Genomic DNA, 24993 nt, shown 5'->3' on the forward strand with positions numbered 1-24993 from the left:
AACAAAGATAGAGAATTGTAGACCAATTTCCCTTATGAACACGGATGCAAAACTACTCAATAAAATACTTACAAACTGAATCCAAGAACACATCCAAGAGATCATCCACCATGATCAAGTAGGCTTCATCACAGAGATGCAGGGATGGTTTAATACATGGAAATAAATAAATGTGATCCACCATATAAACAAACCCAAAGGGGTAAAAAACCACATGACCATCTCATTAGATGTAGAAAAGGCATTTGAAATAAATCTGTCACTGCTTCACGATAAAAGTCCTGGAGAGATTAGGGATACAAGAGACATAACATAATAAAGGCAATTTACAGCAAGCGTATAGCCAACATTAACTTAGAAACTCAAATCAATTCCATTTAAATCATAAAGAAGACAAAACTCCACTCTCTCCATATCTATTCAATATAGTACTTGAAGTTTTAGAGCAGTAAGACAACTGGACGAGATCAAGGGGACACAAATTGGAAAGGAAGAAGTCAACGTATTGCTATTTGCAGAGATTATACATAAGTGACCCTAAAAATTCACCATCAAATTCTCACAGGTGATAAACATTTTCAGCAAAGTGACTGGATACAAGATTAACTCAAAAAAATCAGTAGCCCTCCTATACCCAAATGACAAACAGACTGAGAAAGAAATCAGGGAAACAACACCTTTCACAGTAAAGCAACTCATCTTTACATCCCTAGACACATGCAGCATACACAAATGCAACACACCTCGTCAAAAAGTAATATTCTGCAGCATAAAGAAATGTCACGCATCTTTGTTAGTTTAAGTGGGTCTACAACATGTCCTCAGGTTATTACCGAGCATCCTTGGGGTCTTATGCTAGATTGATTCCCAATTTTCTGAGAAACCGCCATGTTGATTTCCAAAGCAGCTGTACAAGTTTGCTCTCCCGCCAGCAACAGAGGAGTGTTCCCCTTGCTCCACATCCTCTCCAGCACGAACTGTCTCTTGTATTTTTTTTTTTTTTCGAGACAGGGTTTCTCTGTAGCTTTGGAGCCTGTCCTGGAACTAGCTCTTGTAGACCAGGTTGGCCTCGAACTCACAGAGATTCGCCTGTCTCTGCCTCCCGAGTGCTGGGATTAAAGGCGTGCGCCACCACTGCCCAGCTGTCTCTTGTATTTTTGATCCTAGCTATTCTGAGAGGTGTAAGATGGAATCTCAGAGTTTTTTGTTTGTTTGTTTGGTTGGTTGGTTTTTCGAGACAGGGTTTCTCTGTGGTTTTGGAGCCTGTCCTGGAACTAGCTCTTGTAGACCAGGCTGGTCTCGAACTCACAGAGATCCACCTGCCTCTGCCTCCCGAGTGCTGGGATTAAAGGCGTGTGCCACCACCGCCCGGCTTTCAGAGTTGTTTTGATGGCTAAGTTTGTTGAACATTTGTTTCTGTGATGGGGAACCTTCAGCCAATGGCTTTTGAGAGGCTGGACCAGGTTGAGGCGTGGCTTTGGGGTACCAAAAGGCTGCGGTCCTGCCTGCTCACTCCTCTCTTCCCACGCTGCACACCTTGATGTTGGACCCCATTCCTGTTCTGAATGCTGGGAGGAAGAAGGGCAGAGTGAGAGAAGCCATGGATCCTCTCCCTGAGATGGACCCCCTGTTAGAATCTCCAGTAAGTCACTGCCATGTGGCGATACACAGATTAATGGAGATGGGTTAAACTAATATGTAAGAGTTAGCTAATAAGAAGTTAGAGCTAAAGGCCAAGCAGTGTTTTAATTAAATACAGTTTCCATGTGGTTATTTCAGGTGTAAGCTAGCCAGGTGGCTGGGACAAACAAGAGGCCCTCACCATACAACATAGTATCTTCCAGTTCAAGTGATGCTGTCTGATAATGGTGGCTTCACAAAAGAGCTGGAAATTATAATTATTCACTTAAATTGCTACTAACTTCTGACTTGAAAAAAATGAAATGTATGCCCTGGCAATGCTGAAGCATGCGTGAGCTGTCTGTATATGGCGGTTCTGTTGAACTTGTCCATGTTGGGTTTCACGGTCTAAGTTAATGAGGACGACTGACCAGGTAGGTCTCTTCCTCTGCTTAGCTTTTCTAATTTTTGTCCTGGATAATTTTATGTCACAAGCTAAGGTCATCCGAGAGGAGGGAACCTCAGTTAAGAAAATGCCTCCATAAGATCAGGCTGCAGACAAGCCTGTAGGGTATCTTCTTAATTAGTGATTGATTGGGGGGAGCAGTCCATTGTAGGAGGTGCCAGCCCTGGGCTGGCAGTCTTGGATTCTACGAGAAAGCAGACTGAGCAAGCCATAGAGAGCACGCCAGTAATTATCACCGTCCATGGCCTCTGCATCAGCTCCTGCCTCCAGGTTCCTGCCCTGATTGAGTTCCTGTCCCGACTTCCTTTGATGATGAACAGCAATAAGGAAGTGTAAGTGAAATAAAATCCTTTCCTCCCCAAGCTGTTTTTTGGTCATGGTGTTTTATGGTAGCAATAGAAATCCTAAAACAGCCGGGAGGTGGTGGCGCACGCCTTTAATCCCATGGCGCACGCCTTTAATCCCAGCACTCGGGAGGCAGAGGCAGGCGGATCTCTGTGAGTTCGAGACCAGCCTGGTCTACAAGAGCTAGTTCCAGGATAGGCTCCAAAATCCACAGAGAAACCCTGTCTCGAAAAACCAAAAAAAAAAAAAAAAAAAAAAAAGAAATCCTAAGACAATTCTTAAACTTTGTTTATTTAACGCATGTATGTTCGTGCGTAGGCACGGATGTGTCACAGGGCATGTGTGGAGGTCAGAGGGTGATTTGAGGTAGTCAGGTCTCTCCACTGTGTGGATCACAGGGATTGAACAGGCAGTCAGGCCTGTTGGCAAGCTCCTTTAGCATCTCGCAACCTCCTGACCTGTGTATTCTGTGTGAAACGTTCATTGTTGTTTTATGGTTCAAGACAGGGTCATCTTGTACAGCACATGCTGGCCTCAAACTCCTGATCCTTTGGCTGAGCCTCCAGAGAACCGGGATTACAGGCCCGCACTGTCACGCCCGGGCTGGCTCTCCTGTTACAACATAGGAACGGCTGGAGAGGAGCTCTGTGGTAAAAGCTAGGTTCAATCCCTTGCACCAGGAAAAAGTGAACAATAAGGTAACGGATCCAATTCCTCTATCCTTTTACAGATTTAAGTCAAATCTAAATGTCAGAAAGAATTAAACTTTAGCTGGGCGTGGCAGAGGACTCTGTGATCCCAGGATGTGGGAGGTGGTGGTTAGGAGAATCAGGTTTCAAGGCCAGGCATGGCTGGCTGCTTAGTTTGAGGCCAGTCTGTACGACATGAGACCTTCTTAGAGAGAGAGAGAGAGAGAGAGAGAGAGAGAGAGAGAGAGAGAGAGAGAGAGAGAGAGAGAGAGAGAGTTATGAAATACTTTTAGTTTTATTTAACTTGAAGATACGTTTTGGAAGCTGGTTACAGAGGCCCACGCCTATAAAGCCAGCACTCTGAAGGTAGAGGCTACCATTTAAAGAGAGGCCTGGTGTGCCAGCACAAGCCTTTAACTGCACAACCTGGGAGGCAGAGGCATGTGGATTTCATACCTTGTGAGTTTGAGGTCGGCCTGGTGTACATGGCAAGTTCCAGGACACCCCTGGCTACAAACAACAACAACAACAAAAACCCAACTAACCAAACAACAACAAAAGAACGAAAACAGCCGGGCGGTGGTGGCGCACACCTTTAATCCCAGCACTTGGGAGACAGTGGCAGGCGGATCTCTGAATTTGAGGCCAGCCTGGTCTGGTCTACGAAATTCCAGGACAGCCAGGGATGTTACACACAGAAACCCTGTCTTGAAAACAACAACAAAAATAAACAAATCTAGAACATACTATATTATGTGTTCCATTGGAAGGGAAATGGTGCTCCTGTATTCCTGTGACTGTCTCTTCCGATCACACCTTTCCTCCTAGAAAGTATCAATTACCCACTAATCCATATAATTAAAACTCTCTTGCTACCAGGCCAGACAACCAGAGTTCAATCTCTAGGACCCACTTGTTCGGAGAATCAACTCTCTGAAGTTGTCCTCTGACCTCCCCAAGAGCACCACGGCACAAACACATATACAAACTAAATATGAAAACAACAAAAAACAAGCCAGCGATAGTCAAGCACCAAAGCGCGTACATGTGATCTGTCACTCAGAGGAGGCAGGTGACAAGCTGAAGGCCAAACTGGGCAATTTTGCAAGAGATTTTGAAAATAAGATTTAAAGTGTCCGGACATGGTGGTACACACCTGTAATTCCAGCACTTGGGAGGCAGAGGCAGAAGGGCTGCTGAGTTTGAGCAAGCCTAGGCCAGAGTTTTAAAATGAAAGTCACAATAAACCAGGAGCTGCAAGTGCTTTGGCGTGCAAGCCTGAGAACCTGAACTTAAATCCCCAGCAGGGCACGACGATGTACTGTAGGGCTGAAATAGGACTGCCGGGGTTTGCTAGGCCTAGTCCAGCTCTGAGACCTTGCTCGGATGGTAAGGCAGTGCTCACAGCCAAAACCTGATTGTCCTCTTCCGGATATTCACAAACCAAAAGATCAAGCTTATCACAAAGCTAAAACTGACTTAGGTGTGATTTGCTCAAGGTGGTGGTAACTACAGAAATGGGGAGTCGAGGCGGGATCAAAGCTTTCCTACTGCCGGCCAACGCTATTAGTAAATGTTTTGAGATCCAAGGATTAGTTCTAAAACTTTGATTCCATATACTTAAACCGCCAAGGCCCCAGTCACCCCTATTAAAAGCACTGGGCCCCTCATAATACCTGACTTAGTGTCATTGCTAAAGAAACGATTCTGATTATATTGGTACTAGAGAAAGAACGCTGTCGTCTACAGCCATACCACCCTGACTGCACCCAATCTCGTCTGATCTGGGAAGCTAAGCAGGGTCGGGCCTGGTTAGTACTTGGATGGGAGAAAGAACACTGTCACGGCAGGCATTCAGGTTGAGCCAGGTGTGTCACACCTACAACCCAAGCACTCAAGGAGGCCCACATGGCGGTACCTAGCTGGTCTGCATAACAAACCACTTTAAGAACAGGGCATTGAGATAGCGGGCCAGTGTTCCAGATTGAAATGCTGTTTATCTTTTTTTTCCAAGAAGAAAATAAAAGATCTAAAACAAAACAAACACCCCCCACTCAAAACATATGCAGCTAGACATGACACCACAGCTTTAATCTTAGCCCTCAAACACAAAGCAGAGCTGACTCAGGTTTCACCTGGTCTACACAGCAAGTTCCAAGCCAGCTAGCACTGCTAACAAGATTAATTTGCAGGTACATTGTTAGCTACACCTGAAAGAGTATAAACATTGATGACCCAATTGCATTCTCTAAGAACTAATTGTTTGTAAGAGTTTGCCTGCATTGGTGTTTTGCTTGCATATATGCCTGTGTGAGGGTGTCAGATCCTTTGGAGCTGGAATGAGTCAATTGTGAGCTGCCATGTGGGTGCTGGAAATCGTACACGGGTCCTCTGGAACAGCCAGTGCTCTTAACCACTGAACCATCTCTCCAGCCCCCAAAACTTCGTACTTTTTGTGCACCCATTCACACACATATTGAAAGCACACACTTTGTGGGTGGGGGTTGTGGTCACTTTCCACCCTCGTTCTGAAACCAACTGCATTCAAAGTATGGAATGTCAGAGGTTGACCTTAGTGGTAGAGCTTCCCGAGCACACAGGAGGGATCTCACATACCTGGGAACCACAAAGAAACATTTGGAGGATTGGTACTGAGTGGCGGATACCACAAAAAGTATTTTGTAATTACCTTGTATATATTTATTTGGTTATTCGAGACAGGGTATCTCTGTGTAACAGCTCTAGCTATCCTGGAACTCATGCTGTAGACCAGGCTAGCCTCAAACTCAGAGATCCGCCTGCCTCTGCCTCCCGTGTGCTGGGACTAAAGGTGTGTGCCATCACCGCCCAGATTTTATTACATTTTCAAAATTTATTTCCTGAACGCTGCTTGTTAGTGCACCATGTACACGCACGGGCACTGAAGAGGGCAGACTAAAGGCACGCGCCACCACCACCCAGCTAGCCCGTGGCTTTAGTATCACTATGTAATAATGCCACACTCATCCTGAAAATTCATCCACCAAGGAAAACCTTATCTCTCAGATGACTAAAGACTGCATTCGTTTATATAATTTTATTTGGAAAGGACCACGACAGCACAGCGACAGTAAACTGCAGATGACGATGTCATCGGTGCAGGTATCATCAGTTTATTATAAAAGGAGGCACGGAAATTATTTACATGATGAAGAGCTCAGAACTTCGGCGGAATGGGCAGCTTCACGTGACACCATTTCAACAGTGATCAGTCCACGTACTTTCCAAGAATGTCACCGTCTCTAAATAAGAAATAATCCTGCGAATAAAGAAAGAAACCACCGGTCAGGACAGGAAAGCAGCTGCACACGATGGACTGGAAACCAGAGCTCTCTCTGCTCACCTTGTCGTCTAGAACGACTTTGGTGCCTCCGTACTCTGGGAGGAGAACTTTGTCTCCAACCTTCACGCTGACAGGTTGAATCTCTCCGCCCTTAAGAAAACAAGGAAAGGCATCTTGGTCACTAGGTACACAGGGACCTTTCTGTTTCATCATGTACACCAGCAGCCCCCTGCCTCAGCTTTTCTGCTGTTATTAATTACAGGCATGCACCAACCACACTCAGCTCTAAGAGACAACTTAAATCCCTGACTGTAATGTGTTCACTCAGACTTACCCAGTTGGTGGTTAAACAATATTATTTACATTAAACGTAGACCATCACAATATAAGAACTGCTGCAGTTTCAATGTGAAATAAGCACACTGGTTCACACTAAAACTACATTTCAGTGAATAGCTATAGTTGGCTAACTTTTCAATCGTTAAATATTAAGGCATCCCGTAGACCATGTGAAGCAAAGCAGCTTTTAATACCAAAGAGTAAATGGTCACATATGACTTCTTCCAACGAACAAAAATCCGGTATTCACTTTAATACACATTAATTGTTTTAATGTCCTTGTTCTCAAGGATAGACTTGGTCAGAGATGGAAGCAGCATGCTCCAAAGGTTAATGGAGACCGCAGAGTGTTTCCCTCTTCCTTCTTGAGTATGCCAAGGAAGGCCACCAGCGGTTTCAGTGCCTGACTTAACTCAACAGTCAGCCCCCAGCCCTGCCATTTCACCCTTTGTTCTGGGGGAAGGAGAGGAGGGACAAGGTCTGTGCAGCCTTGACTGGCCATTAATTCTGGATCCTTCTGCCACAGCACATGTTCCCACCAGTGCCAGAGTTATAGTCCAATACCTCTTTCAATTCTGAGAAGGCCCCAGTTTTTTTTTTTAAGTGCATGATCTGTCTATTTACACTGTGACTACGTTACAAAATAACTACCGAAAGCAGTTCACTTTGTAAGTTTTTTTTTATCCTTTTTTATTTTTTGAGACATGGTATCACCCTGCCTGAACTTCCTGCTGGCCTAGAAGGCTCTACAATTCTCCCACCTTGGCCTCCAAAGTACCAGGGCCACAAGGCAGGAGCCACCATCATGGCAGGCATGCTTTAATCTCTGGAGTGTGTGGCACTGCAGAGGTAGCTCAGCAGGTGAACGGACTTGCTATGGTAGTACTGGAACCCAAGCAGGGAATCCCAACACTAGTAAAAAAGGCTGTGACCCCAACATACTGAGGGTTGCACACCAGACTCTGGAAGCCAGCAGACCTGCATACTCTCTCTCTCACACACAAACACCAGAAAAATACTTGTGAGTACTTTCTGCCTTTTTTACAGCCCCTCTCCATTCCTTAGAAAAATAAAACAATCCCGCAATCATCTTTAATGTGAGATTCCTTGTAAACTGAAATTATTTCCAAAACAGCACCTGCTATTTAAAAAGCCACTTCTGACAGCAAGGCTTTACTATTCCCTTTCTTCCACACCACACATAAAACTCCGCACCGCTGGAGCCGCTCCAAAGTTACCTTTCCTTTCGCGCCTGATCCCACGGCCACTACCGTTGCTTGCAGTACTTTCCCTTGCGACTTTTCTGGAAGCATGATGCCACCTTTGGTCACCGTTTCGGCAGCACTCCTTTCAACCAAGACTCTGTCAAAGAGCGGGAGAAACTTTCGGAACGCCTGTCCAGCCTGGGGAAGAGAAACGCGTGTTCAAAAGGAGTGCAATTATGTTCCAAGTGTCGGAACACAGTTAAGACCACTGCAAGCTTTAACAGCTACCAGGTCAAAGCGTCCCGAACGGACAAGAAAACCCGGGTGTGCCTTTAGGAATATTCCTGAATGCTGCACGCTATACAAGCCAAATGCAACCTCCATTCCCTGTCTACCGTGCGTGTGTGTGGGTGAGGGGTCATCTTTGCTCATCAGCAACCGCATGACCTTAGACCACAACCTTGGTCAACTCCAAGGTCAAACGTTTTCCTACTTTAGGTGTCTTTTTTTAATTCTAGCAAGGTGGGGGGAAAAGTGTCCACTTTTAAGCTAGGATTATAGATTCTCCAACACAGCATACATCCGCTTAGGGCCTGCCAGGGCAGGTGGGCTACCGAGTGTGCGCCCGGGTTCCCGCCCCCCGCCCGGGGACGCCTGCAGCACACACGTGCGTGCAAAGCAGCCACGGTGGAGGAAGGCGTCGGGCAGGCCTCGCTCCCGTGGAGCCTGGCCGCACGCTGGACACCGCGAGGTCCCCCTGTCCTGCCGGTGCTAGAGCGGCACCCGGGACACGCCGTGGGTCGCAGGCCGACCCGGATCCCGGCCAGCCCGGGGGACACTCACCATGACTCGCGCGCCGCCGCCTCCGCCGCTCGGACTCTGCGCTCAGGCCGCCGCTGCAAGGAGAGTCCCGCGGGCCGGCAGGGGACACGTGAAAAAAAGGCCCCGCCGCGCGCAGGCGCACCCAGCCCCTCGAGCGCGCACGAGAGGGCGGTCACGGCAGCGCGCGCGCCGATTGGCGGTGAGGGCGGCGCGCACGGCGGCCGGAGGGGGTTGGGGGGGCAGCCGGAGGCGGAAGGAAAGGGGCCGCACTTTCTAGGCTTTTCCAGGCCGCCCGCCGGGGTGAGAGCCCGGACCCGGCGCCCTCCCTCCTCCCGGAAGTGACGCCCCGTGACCCTCGACCCGCACCCCCACACCCCTCCCCGGGAAGCGCGGCGCCGCTCCGGAAGGTTCTCGAACGGAGCCGAACCCCGGAACGAGTGTCCGGCGGCGGGGCCGAGGCCGCTCGGGTAAGGAGAGAGGGCGCGCGCGCGCCGCATGCCGATTGCGGGGCCCCCGGGCGGGCGGAGGAGGGCGGGCGCGCGCACGCGGGGCCGCGGGGGCGGGGCGGGGCCGCAGAGGGAGGGGACTCGGGCTCATTGCGGTGCGCGCCCGGCGCTCGGTCCCTCACTCTCCGCCGACGGCCTGCTTCGCCTCGTGCGCTCCCGCCGCCGCCCCGCAGGTACGCGAGCCCGGCGTGCACGACGGTCCGGGCGCTCGGCGGTTCCGTGTCCGGCACGGACCGAGCACGGTGGACGAGGGGGGACGAGGCTGGCAGCGACGCCGCCGGCTCGGCTCGCCCGTCCGGGCCCGGCGGGGCCACGCGGGGTTCATCACGTGTGGCGGGCACCACGCGATCCGGGCCAAGCGCGGGAGCGAGGACGGGCTCGGGCGGGAGCCGCTCGGGCCCTAGGGTGCCACCTGCGCCTGGCGCCGCTGCAGGACTCCGTGGGAGGGGGGTCGCGGTCCTTTCTCGTCCCCTCCGGCTGCGGGGATCCGGCGCCTCCACTTTGACCTTGCCTGGGACGCCTGGTCGGGAAGACACGTGGGGCCGCGCGCCTGGGCCGAGCTGCGGATTTGGGTTTTTGGGTTTTTTCTTTCTTTTTGTTTTTGCGGCCTTGCTAGCTGCGGTGCGGTGCTACGGTAGCTCCGGGTGGCTACCTGGCGACACTTTGCTGAGCGGGGTTTTGCACCGTCACGAGTGCTTGTGTAGAGTGCACTTGCATTTGAAACCTGCTTCGCTTACGCCAGCTTGGTTCCCCCCCAACCCCCAACACACTTTCGGAGTGGATCTGCTCCCAAGGCCGCTTTGGCAGTGAAAGATTAACTCGGGACAGCAGCAAGAGTGGGTGGCCTTGGAGAAGTGGTTTCGTGTGCTTTGTGCTAGTCCTGTAGGTCAGGCCTGGGGGCGGCCTCCTTGGTCCGTTGCTTGCAAACGCTGTCCTGAAGCTGCAGCGCCGTGGGGCCCAGACGTGGTTAGAGGACACCGATCTAGAGCGAGCCTCCATGTTCTGAACCACAGGTGGTCACGTTTGTCCTTAGCTAGTAGTGACCCTTTGCCTTTTTTTTCCCCTCCTCCCCCAGAAATGCTTCGACTACCCACAGTCCTTCGCCAGATGAGACCAGTGTCCCGGGCACTGGCTCCTCATCTCACTCGGGCCTATGCCAAAGATGTAAAATTTGGTGCGGATGCTCGAGCCTTAATGCTTCAAGGTGTAGACCTTTTAGCCGACGCTGTAGCTGTTACCATGGGGCCAAAGGTATCAGTATACTTAAAATCGTGTTAATAAAGAATAATGGTCTGTAGCTTCAAATCAGACAGTATTTTGTAATCGAGTTTTGTGAAAATCTGATTTGCATGTGGTACATGGTAGTGATTTGGGGTGTAACGGATTTTGTTGGTGGCATTAATACCGCCGCAGCCGATTTGTGCAGCACAGTGTATGTAATAGAGTATTGTTCAAGGAGGATTTTCAAACGAGAGGCTTAATGAATCTTGTGTGCGTGCTTGCATTAAATTTTGGATCCTTTCCCAGTAGAGGATATAGAAGGGAAAGTCCAGCTAATAACTCTTGAACGTGCATAATTGGAGATGTGAGATTTTACTTACTGTACTGAAGTATCCCAGCATACGTACAGTCAATACACTAGCGTAGGGTGTAGGTTTATTTATTTTTAAATTCTTTGGTGTTTTTGCCTGCGTGTATATCTGTGTGTACCAAAACCGGAGTTACAGACAGTTGTGAGCTGCTGTGGGTGCTGGGAATTGACCTGGGTCTTAACCATGGAGCCATCTTTCCAGCCTGAGTCACTGTTTATGATTCTGTCTGCGCTGTTTTGTGACTGTCCCCACCACACATCTCCAGAACTGTTTTCACTTACACGTGGATGTGCTTCGTAATTTCTGCCATTTTCATGTTCCAGAAGTTTGGTTTGGTGTTTTTGAGAGAACTACAGTAGCTTAGTCTGGCCTTTAACCTGGTCCTGCTCCTTCTACCTCCCAAGTGCTGGCTCACCTGCTGTTTATTGAGGCAGGGTCTTTAGCCACAGCTCACCTGGAACTCCTTTGGATCAAACTAGCTTGATCAGTGCTGAGATCAAAGGTTGGGATCTGTGGTTGAATGAGGAGCCGTTGTACTTTGAGGACATCATTGGATGTGGGGCACAGTCATTTTAAATGGATGTTAGAGTGATCTAAAGAGCTGCACAAATAGCTCGAGACAGAATAACTTGGTTCAAACCCAAATTGCCGATAATGTTGGTGCCATTTTTTTAAGTTTTGTATTGAGTGAATAGGAAAAGTAACTTCATAAGCAAAACTCAAGTGCAAGGGATGTGACGCATGTTCTGGGATTTGGTGATTGTCATCTGTACTCCCTTGCTCTATAGGTGGCATCTCTTAGGGACTGGATTTTTGTCTTGTTAATCTGTAGACTTGAGACCATTGAGGGTTGCTGTTTTCTTCTGTCGTTGTAGGGAAGAACGGTGATTATTGAGCAGAGTTGGGGAAGTCCCAAAGTAACGAAAGATGGGGTCACTGTGGCAAAGTCAATTGATTTAAAGGACAAATACAAAAATATCGGAGCTAAACTTGTTCAAGATGTTGCCAATAACACAAATGAAGAGGCCGGAGATGGCACTACCACAGCTACCGTTCTGGCACGTTCTATTGCCAAGGAGGGCTTTGAGAAGATCAGCAAAGGGGCCAACCCAGTAGAAATCCGGAGAGGTAAGAGTGCCATGTCATTGACCCTACAGAAAGAAATCACAAAGAATTCCACTTGTCAGAAGAATATTGTCTCATCTCTGTCCTTCTTTATTTTATTTGTTGGTGCTTGCACAGGCTTGGTGGAGATGTCCTCTCTCTCTTGGTTTTTCAAGACAGGGTTTCTCTAGCTTTGGAGCCTGTCCTGGAACTAGGTCTTGTAGACCAGGCTGGCCTTGAACTCACGGAGATTCACCTGTCTCAGCCTCCCGAGTGCTGGGAATAAAGGTGTGCACTAACACCCGGCTTTGGATTTTGTGTTTTTTTTTTTTTTTTAAGATTTTTTTTTAAATATGCTTTACTGTCTTGTCTGCATGTATATCTGCAAGGGTACCAGATCCCCTGGAACTAGAGGGGTTTTTTTGGGGGGGGGCTGCCATGTGGGTGCAGGAAATTGAACCCCAGTCCGTTGAAAGAGCCTTCTGTACTGTTAGCCAATAAGCCAGCTTTCCAGCCCATAGACAGTTGATATTTTTTAAACTATATATGTATTTTTTTTTTAATCTCATTCACTTTCATTAAGAATGGGTGGGTATTCCTCTTAGCCCTCCCTGGCTGGCAATCCTGCCTAAGCGTCCTGGGTGTTGGAATTATAGGTGTGAGCCCCACTCGTCATCTTGATCAGGTTTTCACAGTGTTTATGGTTTTCAGCTTGATTGAGGTTCCAGACGAGTGAGTGCATGCCGTGTCACTTGGTGCAGTTAAGAGAGCACTGACACGGAGCTTGCGTGTAAACGTTAAAATGAGTCTTGTGCTTGGCTTGGGAGCCGTGATGATAAGTGTTGTAGTAACATACGTTCTTGAACTAGGTGTGATGTTGGCTGTTGATGCTGTAATTGCTGAACTGAAAAAACAATCTAAACCCGTGACAACCCCTGAAGAAATTGCTCAGGTAAGGATTTTATCTCCTGTTTGAAGAGAATTAAGTGACTAGCTAATTTTAATTTGGATCTTTGGTTTTTCAGGACAGGGGTATTTGTGTGTGTGTGTGTGTGTGTGCGCGCGCGCATGTGTGTGTAGGCAAGGCTGTCCTGGAATACTCTTTGTAGACCATCTGTTTAGAAGGTCAAAGGGGAAGAGGGTTGAAAATGCTGATCTTACCATTTAATTTTGAAGTAATGTGGTTATTTCAGGTTGCTACAATTTCTGCAAATGGAGACAAAGATATTGGAAACATCATTTCGGATGCGATGAAGAAGGTGGGAAGGAAGGGTGTCATCACAGTGAAGGTGAGTGCAGGCTGGGATGGGTTGGCCACACCTTCAGTGAGGTGTGCTGTGCATGTTTCTTGTTTGTGCCAGTAATTCACTCCTTTGTCTCTGTCTGCTGAGTATGGAGCTTCCTGGTGTCAGAATTGGGAGCTTTCCCTCCCAGAATAAGTCTATCCGATTTAATAAATAATAATTAGCTCTCAACTAGCTAATTAGGGAGGGTGGAGCAAGGCCTCACTTTAGCCCTGGCTGGCCTAGAACCATGGCCTCAACCTCAGAGATTCCTCTGCCCTTGTCTTGTTGAAGGCGTGTGTGTGTGTACCATGTGTGTTCTTGATGCCCCAGAGTCCAAAAGAAAGGCAGAATCCTGAAACTGCAGCGCGGACCACCGCGTGGGTGCCTGGAACCTAACCAGGTCCTCTTCAACAGCTGCACGTGTTCTTAATCCCTGAGCCATCTTAAAGGCCACCTGTTCAAGTATTGTTTCTTCATTGAAATTCACTCATCTGGGGCTGGACGAATGACTCAGCAGTTAAGAGCACTGACTGCCCTTGCAGAGGACCCAGGTTCAGTTCCCAGCACCCACATGGCAGCTCTCAGCTGTTTTGTAACTCCAAGACCCAACACCCTCGCACAGACGTACATGCAGGAAAAACTCTGTGTACAAGATGAAAATAGATTATTAAAAAGAATTCTACACTGAGTCCTAATGCTCACTCCCCATAGTTTTAAAAGAAAGAAGTTCATTCACCTAAGTCTTTGATTTTTTTTTTCATAGGATGGGAAAACCCTGAATGATGAGTTAGAAATTATTGAAGGCATGAAGTTTGACAGAGGATATATTTCCCCGTATTTTATTAACACATCGAAAGGTAAGAGCAAGTCTGTAAGCAAATCTTTAAAACACTTTATTTTTTTTTTATTTTTTTGTTTTTTTTTTTCGAGACAGGGTTTCTCTGGTTTTGGAGCCTGTCCTGGAACTAGCTCTTGTAGACCAGGCTGGTCTCGAACTCACAGAGATCCGCCTGCCTCTGCCTCCCGAGTGCTGGGATTAAAGGCGTGTGCCACCACCGCCCGGCTTAAATACACTTTAAAGGCATCGGTCAGCTGTAGGCGGTGGGTTGGTGTAATGTGTATAGTTCACTAAATGAAGAGGAAGAAAACCTGTGAGTTACTGGTCTCTTAGTGAAAGTAAATTGTTAGTTTTCTCGATACTGTTAGGATTTGATTTTACTGCTCTCTGTTTTACAGGTCAGAAATGTGAATTCCAAGACGCCTATGTTCTTTTGAGTGAAAAGAAGATTTCTAGTGTGCAGTCCATCGTACCCGCTCTGGAAATCGCCAATGCTCATCGGAAGCCCTTGGTCATCATTGCTGAGGACGTTGATGGAGAAGCTCTAAGCACACTGGTCTTGAACAGGTCATTGGCGAGTGGGTCGGGCGGGGGCGGATGGTGGTCTGTGTTGCTGTTTGGTGTACGTAGTGTCTCGGGCACTGGTGTACATTGGAGTGCTCTACACATTATAAGCCTGGTGGTTGGTTTGAGACAGTTTCAGGCAGGTCTCAAATACACATCCACCTTCAGCCTCTGCCTCCCACAGCTTCCTAGGGAGAACTAGTCCCATGTGTCTGGAACACAGGGACAGCAGTTCTTTAAGTGGGTGATCAGCCTGGAAGACACAGATGAGTAGAAAGCCCGTCTCCTCTTCCTTCAGGCCAGAAGTGGCTGGGAAGGAGCAGGACTCCTGAGTGTTGGGTGGTGCCAGAACTTACCATGGACCAAACTAGCTGTTTTCTCCCGCTTGCCCCTTCAGTTTAAATCTCACACAGTTACTGTTCTTTACAGGCTGAAAGTGGGTCTTCAGGTTGTGGCGGTCAAAGCGCCAGGGTTTGGGGACAACAGGAAGAACCAGCTTAAAGATATGGCTATTGCTACTGGTGGTGCGGTGAGTGGATCGCCGGGGTGGCTGCCTTGCTGGGGGAGGTTTGTGCTTCCAGCCTGCAAATGTTAGAGCGTGCACTTCACCGATAGATAGATAGATGTGCCTGTTTGGAACATAGGGACTGGGTTAAGGTCACATTTCTTATTTGCCTAGTCTTTCCTAAGAACAGGCATGATTAAAAGTCTTCCTCAAAATACAAGTAAAGCTAGTTTCAGTTTGTATAATAGTGATTTTAGTCAGACCTTGTTCTAGGTACCAGTGGCCTTGACACCAAGGAAGGCAGCATCTGGTCCCGCAGGACTGCAGTTAGAGACAATTGTAGGTGCCATGTGGGTGCTGGGAGGACACCTGAATCAGCGGTGCTCTTGGCCGAGGAGCCGTCTCCAGCCCTGAAAAGCAGTATTTCCAGATGTTTCTCCTCACAGATAGATACCTGTGTCGCGTACAGTGAGAAACCTTATCACGAAAGACACTAATAGCACACTGCTTTTATAGGTATTTGGAGAAGAGGGGTTGAATCTAAACCTTGAAGATGTTCAAGCTCACGACTTAGGAAAAGTTGGAGAGGTCATTGTCACTAAGGATGACGCCATGCTTTTGAAAGGAAAAGGTGACAAGGCTCAAATTGAGAAACGCATCCAGGAGATCACTGAGCAGCTCGACATCACCACTAGTGAATACGAAAAGGAGAAGCTGAACGAGCGTCTCGCAAAGCTCTCAGATGGAGTAGCTGTGCTGAAGGTGAGGCTGGAGCCTTGGCGGGGAAGCTCTTTAGGCTTTGAGCCTGGTGGCTTTGGTTCTTATTCTGTGGTGCACACCAGCAGTAGCTAAGCAAGTGCTTTGATTCCCCAAATCTCAGCTGTGTCTGTGCGCACACTGTACTCCATAGGGCACATGTGGTCAGGGACTGGTTATCTACGTTTCCACCGATTTCAAGGATTAAATTCCGGTCATCAGGCTTGCGAGGCGAGCCCTCTGACCCACTGGGCTATGTCCCAGTGCCTCCAGAGCCTAAAATAGGCCTCTGCCCTGACGGGTGTGGAGCCTGAGGCTGAGGCTGTTCCCTGTCCTGTGGGACAAGTGGTCTGCCGCTGTTCCATGCCCCAGCCTAGCCTTTCTGTGTAGTCCTGGCTGTCCTGGAAGTGAATTGATAGGCCAGGCTGGCCTCAAAAGTCAGAGACTTAAGTGCTTGTAGCACCACCTCCTGGTTATCATCCTTTTCTTAAACTAGAGTGCAGCTTGTTATGTGGGAAATTCTGGAAAAGACTATTTGTTAGTAGGGTACATTCCTCAGAACAGGCAGCCTTACTGGATACTTTACCACATCAATTGCTTCTTTTTGTTTTGAGCTCTGTAGCCCAGGCTGGCCTTGGTCTCCTGAGTGCTGGGATTCTGACTGCCACCGTACCCAGCTCAGGCTTGCCTTCGGAATGACTTCAGGCAGTCATAGTGAACGGGAAAGGTCATGCTAACCTTAATTCTTCTTTCTTTAGGTTGGAGGAACAAGCGATGTGGAGGTGAATGAGAAGAAAGACAGAGTTACAGACGCACTCAATGCCACGCGAGCAGCTGTGGAAGAAGGCATCGTGCTAGGCGGGGGCTGCGCTCTGCTGCGCTGCATCCCAGCCTTGGATTCCCTAAAGCCTTCTAATGAGGATCAGAAAATAGGTAAACATGATTGCCTTTCGTTTCCCGGCCACGCGGTCCCAAATAACCATAGCAACTTAAACTGCTTGGCTTATAACTCTTACCACTTAACCCATTTCTGTTAATCTGTGTGAAACTGTGGCTTTAACTGGTCTGCTGGCATCTTGTTTCTTTTTTTTTTTTTAATATTTATTTATTATATATACAATATTCTGTCTGTGTGTATATCTGTAGGCCAGAAGAGGGCACCAAATCCCATTACAGATGGTTGTGAGCCACCATGTGGTTGCTGGGAATTGAACTCAGGACCTTTGGAAGAGCAGGCAATGCTCTTAAATGCTGAGCCATCTCTCCAGCCCCCTGGCATCTTGTTTCTTGGCAACTGTTGTCATCTCTCTGCCCCTCGTCTGAGTTTGATTGATCTGCCTAACCCTATGCTGCCTAGCTATTGGTCGAACAGCTTTTATTATTATTAACCAATGAGAATAATACATATTTACAGTGTACAGAAGCATCTTCTAGAAGATTATCTTTCAAATGAGTTTGTGGCGTGGATCTTTCTGTTTGAAAAGTAGTGTTGTTGGAATGGGTACTCTGACATAGACTGGGCTTTTGTATTCAATTATTTTGTGTGTATGGGTGCTGCATGTCTTGTGTGCCGTGTGTGCAGTCCTCTCAGAGGCCAGAAGAGGGCGTTTATTCCCTGAACTGGAGTTACAGACTTGTGTGGTGCTAAGGGCCAAATCAGGTCCTCAGAACAGCCAGTGCTCTTAACTGTTGAGCCATCTCTGGTGCCCCAGAGAGTGAAAAGCAAATGAATTTGTGGAAATGTGTTTGCTCTGTAGGTATAGACATTATTAAAAGAGCACTCAAAATTCCCGCCATGACCATTGCTAAGAACGCGGGTGTTGAAGGGTCTTTGATAGTCGAGAAGATTCTGCAGAGTTCCTCAGAAGTTGGGTATGATGCCATGCTCGGGGAATTTGTGAACATGGTGGAGAAGGGAATCATTGATCCAACAAAGGTAAGTAATTCAGCATTTCTTAAACATTGCATGGCTTGTTCTGAGATGGAGTTTTCAGTAGTTAATCTTTTTATAAAATTTTTGTCTAGGTCGTAAGAACTGCTTTACTGGATGCTGCTGGGGTGGCCTCCTTGCTAACAACAGCAGAAGCTGTAGTGACCGAAATTCCTAAAGAAGAGAAGGACCCTGGAATGGGCGCAATGGGGGGAATGGGAGGGGGAATGGGAGGTGGCATGTTCTAATTCCTAGAATAGCGCTTTGCCCTTACCAATGAACTGTGACAGGAAGCTCAAGGCAGGTTCCTCACCGATACCTTCAGAGAAGCTCCTGAAGAAAATGAAGAGAAGGCTGGCTGATCACTATAACCATCAGTTACTGGTTCCCATTGACAATACATAATGGTTTACTGCTGTCATTGTCCATGCCTACAGATAATTTATTTTGTATTTTTGAATAAAGACATTTGTACATTCCTGATACTGGGTGCAAGAGCCATATACCAGTGTCCTGCTTTCAACTTGAGTCACTGAGGCAGGCCTGCTGGTCCGTCCGCTACGGTCAGGACTGTGGCGCTTGTGCCATCAGACGAGAGGTCAGAGGCAGCCTTTCTGTGGAGCGAGATAACTGTACAAAGTAGAGAAGTATCCAATTATGTGACAACCTTTGTGTAATAAAATTTTGTTTAAAGTTCCTGCTTGTGTCCGGAGTCTTAAGGAGAAATGAGCACAGTTGGGTGCACAGAAACACCATGTGTGTTCTACATCTCTTCCTTGGAGATAAGGGTTTTGATGATGGGAGTTCTTATAGAAGACAAAACCCTGGTTGGTCTCTAGTATGGGCAGTATTGAGACCTGGTCTTAAAGGGGACCATGGTCCCAGACAGTTGTGGTGTTACGCACCTAGCCTTTGGGGAGGCAGATTACAGCCAAGACAGTTACACTGGAAAGGGGGAGATAAAAGGGTGGGAGGTACTTCCTCCCCTGCATGAATCTGGGCGGTGGCTTGCTATGCTTGCAAGGGTACTTGAGTTGGATTCCCAGTGCTGAGTAGAGGAAAAAGATGCCTGGTGCTAAGTAGACAGACTACACTATTGATTCAAGGTTCAGTTCTGACCACCTAAGGAACCCTGGAACTCAAGACCCAACAAAATTGTCCTCTGGCTTTGGTGCATACATACCCATCTTTTTTCTTCTGAGACAGGGTTTCTCTAATGGTTCATTCTAGGCCACCACCTAGCTACATATATTAACCAGCCCTTAGTACTTACATGCTAACGTGAGGCCAGAATTACCAGGGTCTGCCCAGTTGAATAGACAGGCCTGAATTGAATCCTCAACCCCAACTATAATAGCCCAGTGAAGACTGCATTCTTTAGTGGAAAGGAACCAAGGTGGCCAGTTAGAGATGCAGGCCAGGATGAGGGTGAAGCAGGAATAGTGTATCAAACTCCGATCCATTGGCGATTCTGTGAAAACTTTTATTTGAACAAAGGATGGAAATTTCCAGAATCAGAACAAATGAACCAGAAATGGGAAAAGGGAGGAACGCTGGTCCCGTATTTGGCTGTGGAAATGCACTTGCGTCTATCTGAAAAACGACGAACCGGAAGCAGTTACCCTCCCTGCTTTCCCAGAAGAGGAAAATCAACAGTGTTGACGCTGGCAGAGAGCTCCAAGTAAGTTGATGTGGCGGGCCCAAGACCACACCCCCACCCCAACCCCCCCACCCCCCAAATGACTGGCCTGGCTTGACCCTCAAAACAGCTGCTGCTCCTGTCTGGTGAGTTGGGAGGACAGCAGGTAACAATGTTGAAGTAACAGGAAATTCTCTGTAGACCAGGCTGGGCCTCAAACCAGGTTTTCTTCATAAGACACTGCAGACTGTGAAAGACCTTTTTACAATAATGTAGGGTATCCCAGCACTCGGGAGGCAGAGGCAGGCGGATCTTTGTGAGTTCGAGGCCAACCTGGTCTACAAGAGCTAGTTCCAGGACAGGCTCCATAGCTACAGAGAAACCCTGTCTCGAAAAAACCAAAAAAAAAAAAAAAAAAAAAAGTGTAGGGTCATCTGCATGTCGGATGTTTGCATGGAGATTTATAATAGTGACAAAATTGAAGTCATAAAATAGCAATGGGGATGACTTTGTGGTTTGGGGGTCACCACGACCCAACATGGGGAGCTGTCTTGAAGGGACGGAGCTTTGGAAAGGCTGGGGCTAAGTTTAAGCTATTTTGATAAACCGAGTCATACAAGAAACTTATATTTTGCAATGGTGCACTATAAAAGTATCAGAAATCCCCGTCTCTCTAGGGACTGTCTGTGCGTTAAAAGTTTTATTTTTTTTTTATTTTTATTATTTTTTTTTTTTGGTTTTTCGAGACAGGGTTTCTCTGTGGCTTTGGAGCCTGTCCTGGAACTAGCTCTTGTAGACCAGGCTGGTCTCGAACTCACAGAGATCCACCTGCCTCTGCCTCTCGAGTGCTGGGATTAAAGGCGTGCGCCACCACCGCCCAGCTCACCCCCTTTTTTTATACAATAGTTTCTTTCAAGTACAGACAGATTGTTTCTAATGATTTCTGAGTGGTTTAAATAGAAACAACAACCTCTGTTTTACACAGAGTCGGTGGAGTGCCCTATCAAACATTTCAGCTAATGAATCTTCCTGTTGCTAGATCTGGATCTTTAACAGGAACCTTTTCTGGTACGCCAAGAAGCACTATAGGGATTTTGTCCCCATGCCAGGGGGTTTCCTTTTGATCTAACAATCCAGCTTGCTGGGGTCAAGGGGCAAGAGTATATCCTGATGTACTTCCTGCCTGTGAACCTCCCACCCACGTGTGATCAAGCATATCTAGTGTGGGAAGTAAAGCAAACTTGTAGGGGAGTGAAAAACCTGGGGCTTGTTATCTCCCGTGAACAGCAGCCTCCGGCATTTCAGGAGCCACCGGTCTCTGGGCAGGAGGTTTGCAGGTCACAGGCGGGTTTTGTTTCATGGATCTCTAAGACATAGTAACTAAAGCTGAAAATGTAACTTTGGCTCTCACAGTCCCCCTTGAGTTGTATTCTGACTCAAATCCTTGACTCTGTGATGGGTTCCTGTTTAGATTGGGATCTACTAACCATCAGCTTAATGGTACCCAGATAGGAATGACCATTTAGTTCAGGCATAAGTGATGCCAGAGCCAACAGCAATTAGGAGGAACAGATGGTCCAGATGCACTCGGGAGGCAGAGAGAAGCAGATCTCTGGGTTCGAGACCAGCCTGGTCGACAAAGTGAGTTCCAGGACAGACAGGGCTATGTAGGAAACCCTGTCTCCAAAAAACAAAACAAACAAAACAAAACAAACAAAAACCTCCAAAAACCAGAAACACAAAAAAAATCAAAGTATCCGAGAGAATTTGGTGCATTAGACCTGCATTTTCACATTTTATTGCTTTTTATTTTGTTTGTTTGAGACAGGCTTCACTGTGTAGCTTGACCGGCTTGGAACTTGCTGGGAGTCTAGGCTGGCATTGAACTGGGTTCAAGCCTGGCTTAGACTTGCAATTTTATTGATTAGAATTTTTTTTTTTTTTTTGAGTCAGAGTTTCATATGTAGCCGTGGTAGGTCTGGAATTTCCTAGGTAGACCAAGCTGGTCTTGAGCTTACAGAAAGCCTCTTCCTTTCGGTTATTCATTAGAATTCTTGGACGGGGGCTGGTGACTCGGCTCACTTTTCAGAGTGGAAACCGTGTGTCTGATTCCTATCCCTGCAGAAAACAAGTGTGGTTCAGACCTGTGAATCCAGCCCTGAGGAGGCGGAGGCAGAATGACCTGGAGTTCAAGGCCATCCTAATGTATGTAGTGAGTCCGAGGTTAACCTGTGATATAGAATGACCTGCCTTTAAAAAACAAAACAAGGAGCCGGGCGGTGGTGGCGCACGCCTTTAATCCCAGCACTTGGGAGGCAGAGGCAGGCGGATCTCTGTGAGTTCGAGGCCAGCCTGGTCTACAAGAGCTAGTTCCAGGACAGACTCCAAAACCACAGAGAAACCCTGTCTCGAAAAACCAAAAAAAAAAAAAAAAAAACAAGGGCTGGAGAGATGGCTCAGAGGTTAAGAGCACTGACTGCTCTTCCAGGGGACCTGGGTTCCATGCTCACAGCTGTCTGTAACTCCACTTTGGTGCCTTGGCTAGGAACACCCCTAAGACTCCCCCAACATGTGAGTGTTTGGAAATCCAAAAACCCCAGCCAGTGGGTGTGAGAGCTTTGTCTTGGTCTGTCAATTTGTGTCGTTTTGTCTGCCACTGTCCTGCGTTCTGTGTTTCTTTCTCTGGGAAGCCTCAGCCTCCCAACTCTGGGGCCCCGAGTGCTAGGTGGATGCATTATTGGCACTTGTGCTGTGTGTGGATCAGACATCTCTGATTCACCTGTATCTGTAAGGGACAGGGGGTCCCCCTGATGGAACTGGGAGTCGCAGGCCACACCTGTGAGGCAGAGCTCACACACTGCCAAGACAGGCCGCCTGAGAGATGGCGTTGGCTTGGAACGCGACGTGCCATCCTCCCAGACGGTTGGATGAAATGGTTGCTTGGTTGAGTCGCCCTGGGATAGCGTCTGTTTTAAGTCCTAGGGATGGGACAGCTCATGTTATATATATTTAAAAATATAATGTATAATTAAAAATACAGATTAATGGGGGCTGGAGAGATGGCTCAGTGGTTAAGAGCATTGCCTGCTTTTCCAAAGGTCATGAGTTCAATTCCCAGCAACCACATGGTGGCTCACAACCATTTGTAATGAGGTCTGCTGCCCTCTTCTGGTCTGCAAACACCCACAGACAGAATATTGTATACATAATAAATAAATAAATATTAAAAAAAATACAGAATAATGATTACCATGTTACAGCCATCTGGGTTACAGGATTTTATATGATCAGTCTTCTAGGAAAGGGCAGGATTAAAGCTCTTGGCTATAGTGTTTCATAGCAAAGTCCAAACCTGTTTCTTAAAAATTGTCAACAGCATATCTGTGGTCACGAAAACTGCAAAAGAGTAATACTTCTAAAGAAGTCATTCAGAAAAATAAAGTGCTAACTTTATATTCGGTAGAAGGGACGATGATCAGACAGACTAGAACAGCAGCACTGGTGTGGCCTGTTGTGTGATCACACACACACACACATCACAACTGTAGATGTGATTCAGCTGTGGTTTAGAATATACTCTCTATGGTGATGCAAATTCACGGTTATAAAGGTCTATTCAGGTTAACAAAAGCTGACTTAAGAGATTTACACCTAAATACTTTAAAAAAAAAATGATTTGTGTATATGAGTGTTCTTTTGCTCGGCCCAGGGCACTGGGTTCCACTATAGATGGTTGGCGCCACCGTGTGGTTGCTGGGGATAGAACTCAGAAACCCTGGAAGAGCAGCCACTGCTCTCAACCGCTGAGCCACCTCTCCAGTCCCCTGCACCTAAGGCTTTGCCCAATGGTCAACACCAAGCTTCTAGAGAATTTAGATAAGCGAGAACATATGTTTGATAAATATGATCAAAAAGTTTTAATTTGACACTAGAAGAGCTTCAGTTCAAAATCGTTCTTTTTAGGGCTAAACCCACAGAAATGGATCGTAAAGTCCTAGTCCCATGAGCGCTGCTAACTTATTGTAGACTAAGGAACACAATAGTCAGCCATATCGTAAGTGATCAAGTTCTTTAATTGTAGCCATGCTAGGTAATAATACAATTAATTACAGGGATAAACCTTACTTACTTCCCTGTGTATGTTTTTGATGTTAAGCTTAAAACAAGTAACTAGAGGGGCTGGAGAGATGGCTCAGCGGTTAAGAGCATTGTGTGTTCTTCCAAAGGACCCGAGTTCGATTCCCAGCAACCACATGGTGGCTCACAACCATCTGTAATGAGGTCTGGTGTCCTCTTCTAGCCAGCAGGCATATATGTAAACAGAATATTGTATCCATAATAAATAAATATTTAAAAAAAAAAAAAAACAAGTAACTAGAAACAAAGTTTGTCTATTCAGATATACCTAGGCGTTGCTAACTGGAAGGCTCCAGGGTTTGCAAAAACATCCATGAATGTGGTGACCGCTAGACTTTTCTATCTGAGGGGAAAACTAAGCAAACACGGGTGCTTTCTCTTTTACTTCATCTTGGAAAAAAATCCTCTCTGAAAATCTCTCTTGCTCCTCTCCATAGCTCTCCATACCTCCTCTCTCAGCTAAACTCCGGACAATCATCTTCAGGCCCCGACCCATTCTGACAACACAAGATGAGTCGCACAGGTTTCCTCAGGCGAGGGAGGTCACAGTGACCGGCCGGTGAGTGAGTGACCCTGGGCTGTGCACGTAGCTCTTTCCCAGAAAGTGACACTGACATTCAGGATTTAAACTACAAACAGTTAGTTGGCTGAACCTTGAGGTTGGGAGTACAAGCAGAAAGTCCATTGCTGAGAAAGTTACATCTACTCAAGTTGCTCCAAGCTCTGATCTTGAATCAGCAATAAACACCTGGGAAAATGACCTTGTGTATTTGTCTCCAGGGGCAACCAATTCGCTTAGAATTTGTTCTGAAGTATAAAACAAGCTGTCTGTGTGCTGGAGAATACTATTGCTTTCCTACGTCAGTCTGAACAGTGAAAGATATCCTGGTGTTATTTCTATCTATCAAAATTATAGAGCTAAGGCAGAAATCATCTTCCTGACCACCACAGCTATAGACATGCCCAATAGATGGAATATTTTATGTAAGAAACACACCAGCAGTAGGAAAACCCATAGGTGTTATTCGGGAAGAAATGTGGCAGCAGATGAGAGAAATTACAGCCAGAAGCAACCGGTCATTTAATCAGTAACTCCATGGCGTCTCCAAGCAGGGATCCCCATCAGAGCCATTCATCCAGTGGTAGGGCAACCTGCTGAGCACTAGCTGCCACCCGCTGTATACTATCATGGCAGCTCTCAGCACCCAGGCACTCATCAGACACTTCCGGTGTCTGCAGAATATGGCGTTTAAGATGTCTAATAAAAGCTTGTTATAGCCGGGCGGTGGTGGCGCACACCTTTAATCCCAGTACTCGGGAGGCAGAGG

General features: G+C 47.2%; 2 protein-coding genes across 4 annotated transcripts in view; one reads left to right on the forward strand and one right to left on the reverse strand.

Moving 5' to 3' along the window:
• The window catches only part of LOC130866808 (MOB-like protein phocein), a 34317-nt gene extending 25254 nt beyond the window's left edge, over positions 1-9063 (reverse strand). Inside the window, exons 1-4 of one of the 2 annotated variants that reach the window (XM_057758427.1) lie at positions 8830-9063; positions 8020-8184; positions 6503-6592; positions 6178-6418 (exon numbers count right to left, since the gene is read on the reverse strand). In XM_057758427.1, coding sequence (XP_057614410.1) covers positions 6368-6418; positions 6503-6592; positions 8020-8184; positions 8830-8832 — 309 coding nt within the window. In that variant the 5' untranslated portion in view covers positions 8833-9063 and the 3' untranslated portion in view covers positions 6178-6367. Of the gene's footprint in view, positions 1-6177; positions 6419-6502; positions 6593-8019; positions 8185-8829 lie in introns of those variants that run through there. The other variant, XM_057758428.1, reaches the window with a different exon arrangement.
• Positions 9064-9136: 73 nt separating this feature from the next.
• On the forward strand, positions 9137-18577 carry Hspd1 (heat shock protein family D (Hsp60) member 1). 2 transcript variants are annotated; one of them, XM_057758424.1, is made up of 12 exons: positions 9137-9275; positions 10390-10565; positions 11782-12034; positions 12880-12962; positions 13204-13299; positions 14060-14153; positions 14533-14701; positions 15128-15227; positions 15720-15965; positions 16718-16892; positions 17717-17895; positions 17985-18577. In XM_057758424.1, the coding sequence occupies exons 2-12, from the start codon at positions 10392-10394 to the stop codon at positions 18135-18137; spliced, it is 1722 nt and encodes a 573-aa protein (XP_057614407.1). In that variant the 5' UTR covers positions 9137-9275; positions 10390-10391; the 3' UTR covers positions 18138-18577. The 2 variants fall into 2 exon arrangements, with proteins under 2 accessions (XP_057614407.1, XP_057614408.1); XM_057758425.1 differs by lacking the exon at positions 9137-9275 and adding an exon at positions 9375-9487.
• Positions 18578-24993: the final 6416 nt, after the last annotated feature.

The sequence above is a fragment of the Chionomys nivalis genome, chromosome 26, assembly GCF_950005125.1.
Source record: "Chionomys nivalis chromosome 26, mChiNiv1.1, whole genome shotgun sequence".
Classification (NCBI taxonomy): Eukaryota; Metazoa; Chordata; class Mammalia; order Rodentia; family Cricetidae; genus Chionomys; species Chionomys nivalis.

What these genes read in the sequence shown, in the direction of transcription:
- Hspd1 (XM_057758424.1), top strand. Translation starts at nt 10,392, where the DNA reads ATGCTTCGACTACCCACAGTCCTTCGCCAGATGAGACCAGTGTCCCGG. An exon ending in TTTTATTAACACATCGAAAG is followed by an intron (nt 14,154 to 14,532) that starts GTAAGAGCAAGT and finishes TCTGTTTTACAG; the next exon opens with GTCAGAAATGTGAATTCCAA. An exon ending in GAATCATTGATCCAACAAAG is followed by an intron (nt 17,896 to 17,984) that starts GTAAGTAATTCA and finishes ATTTTTGTCTAG; the next exon opens with GTCGTAAGAACTGCTTTACT.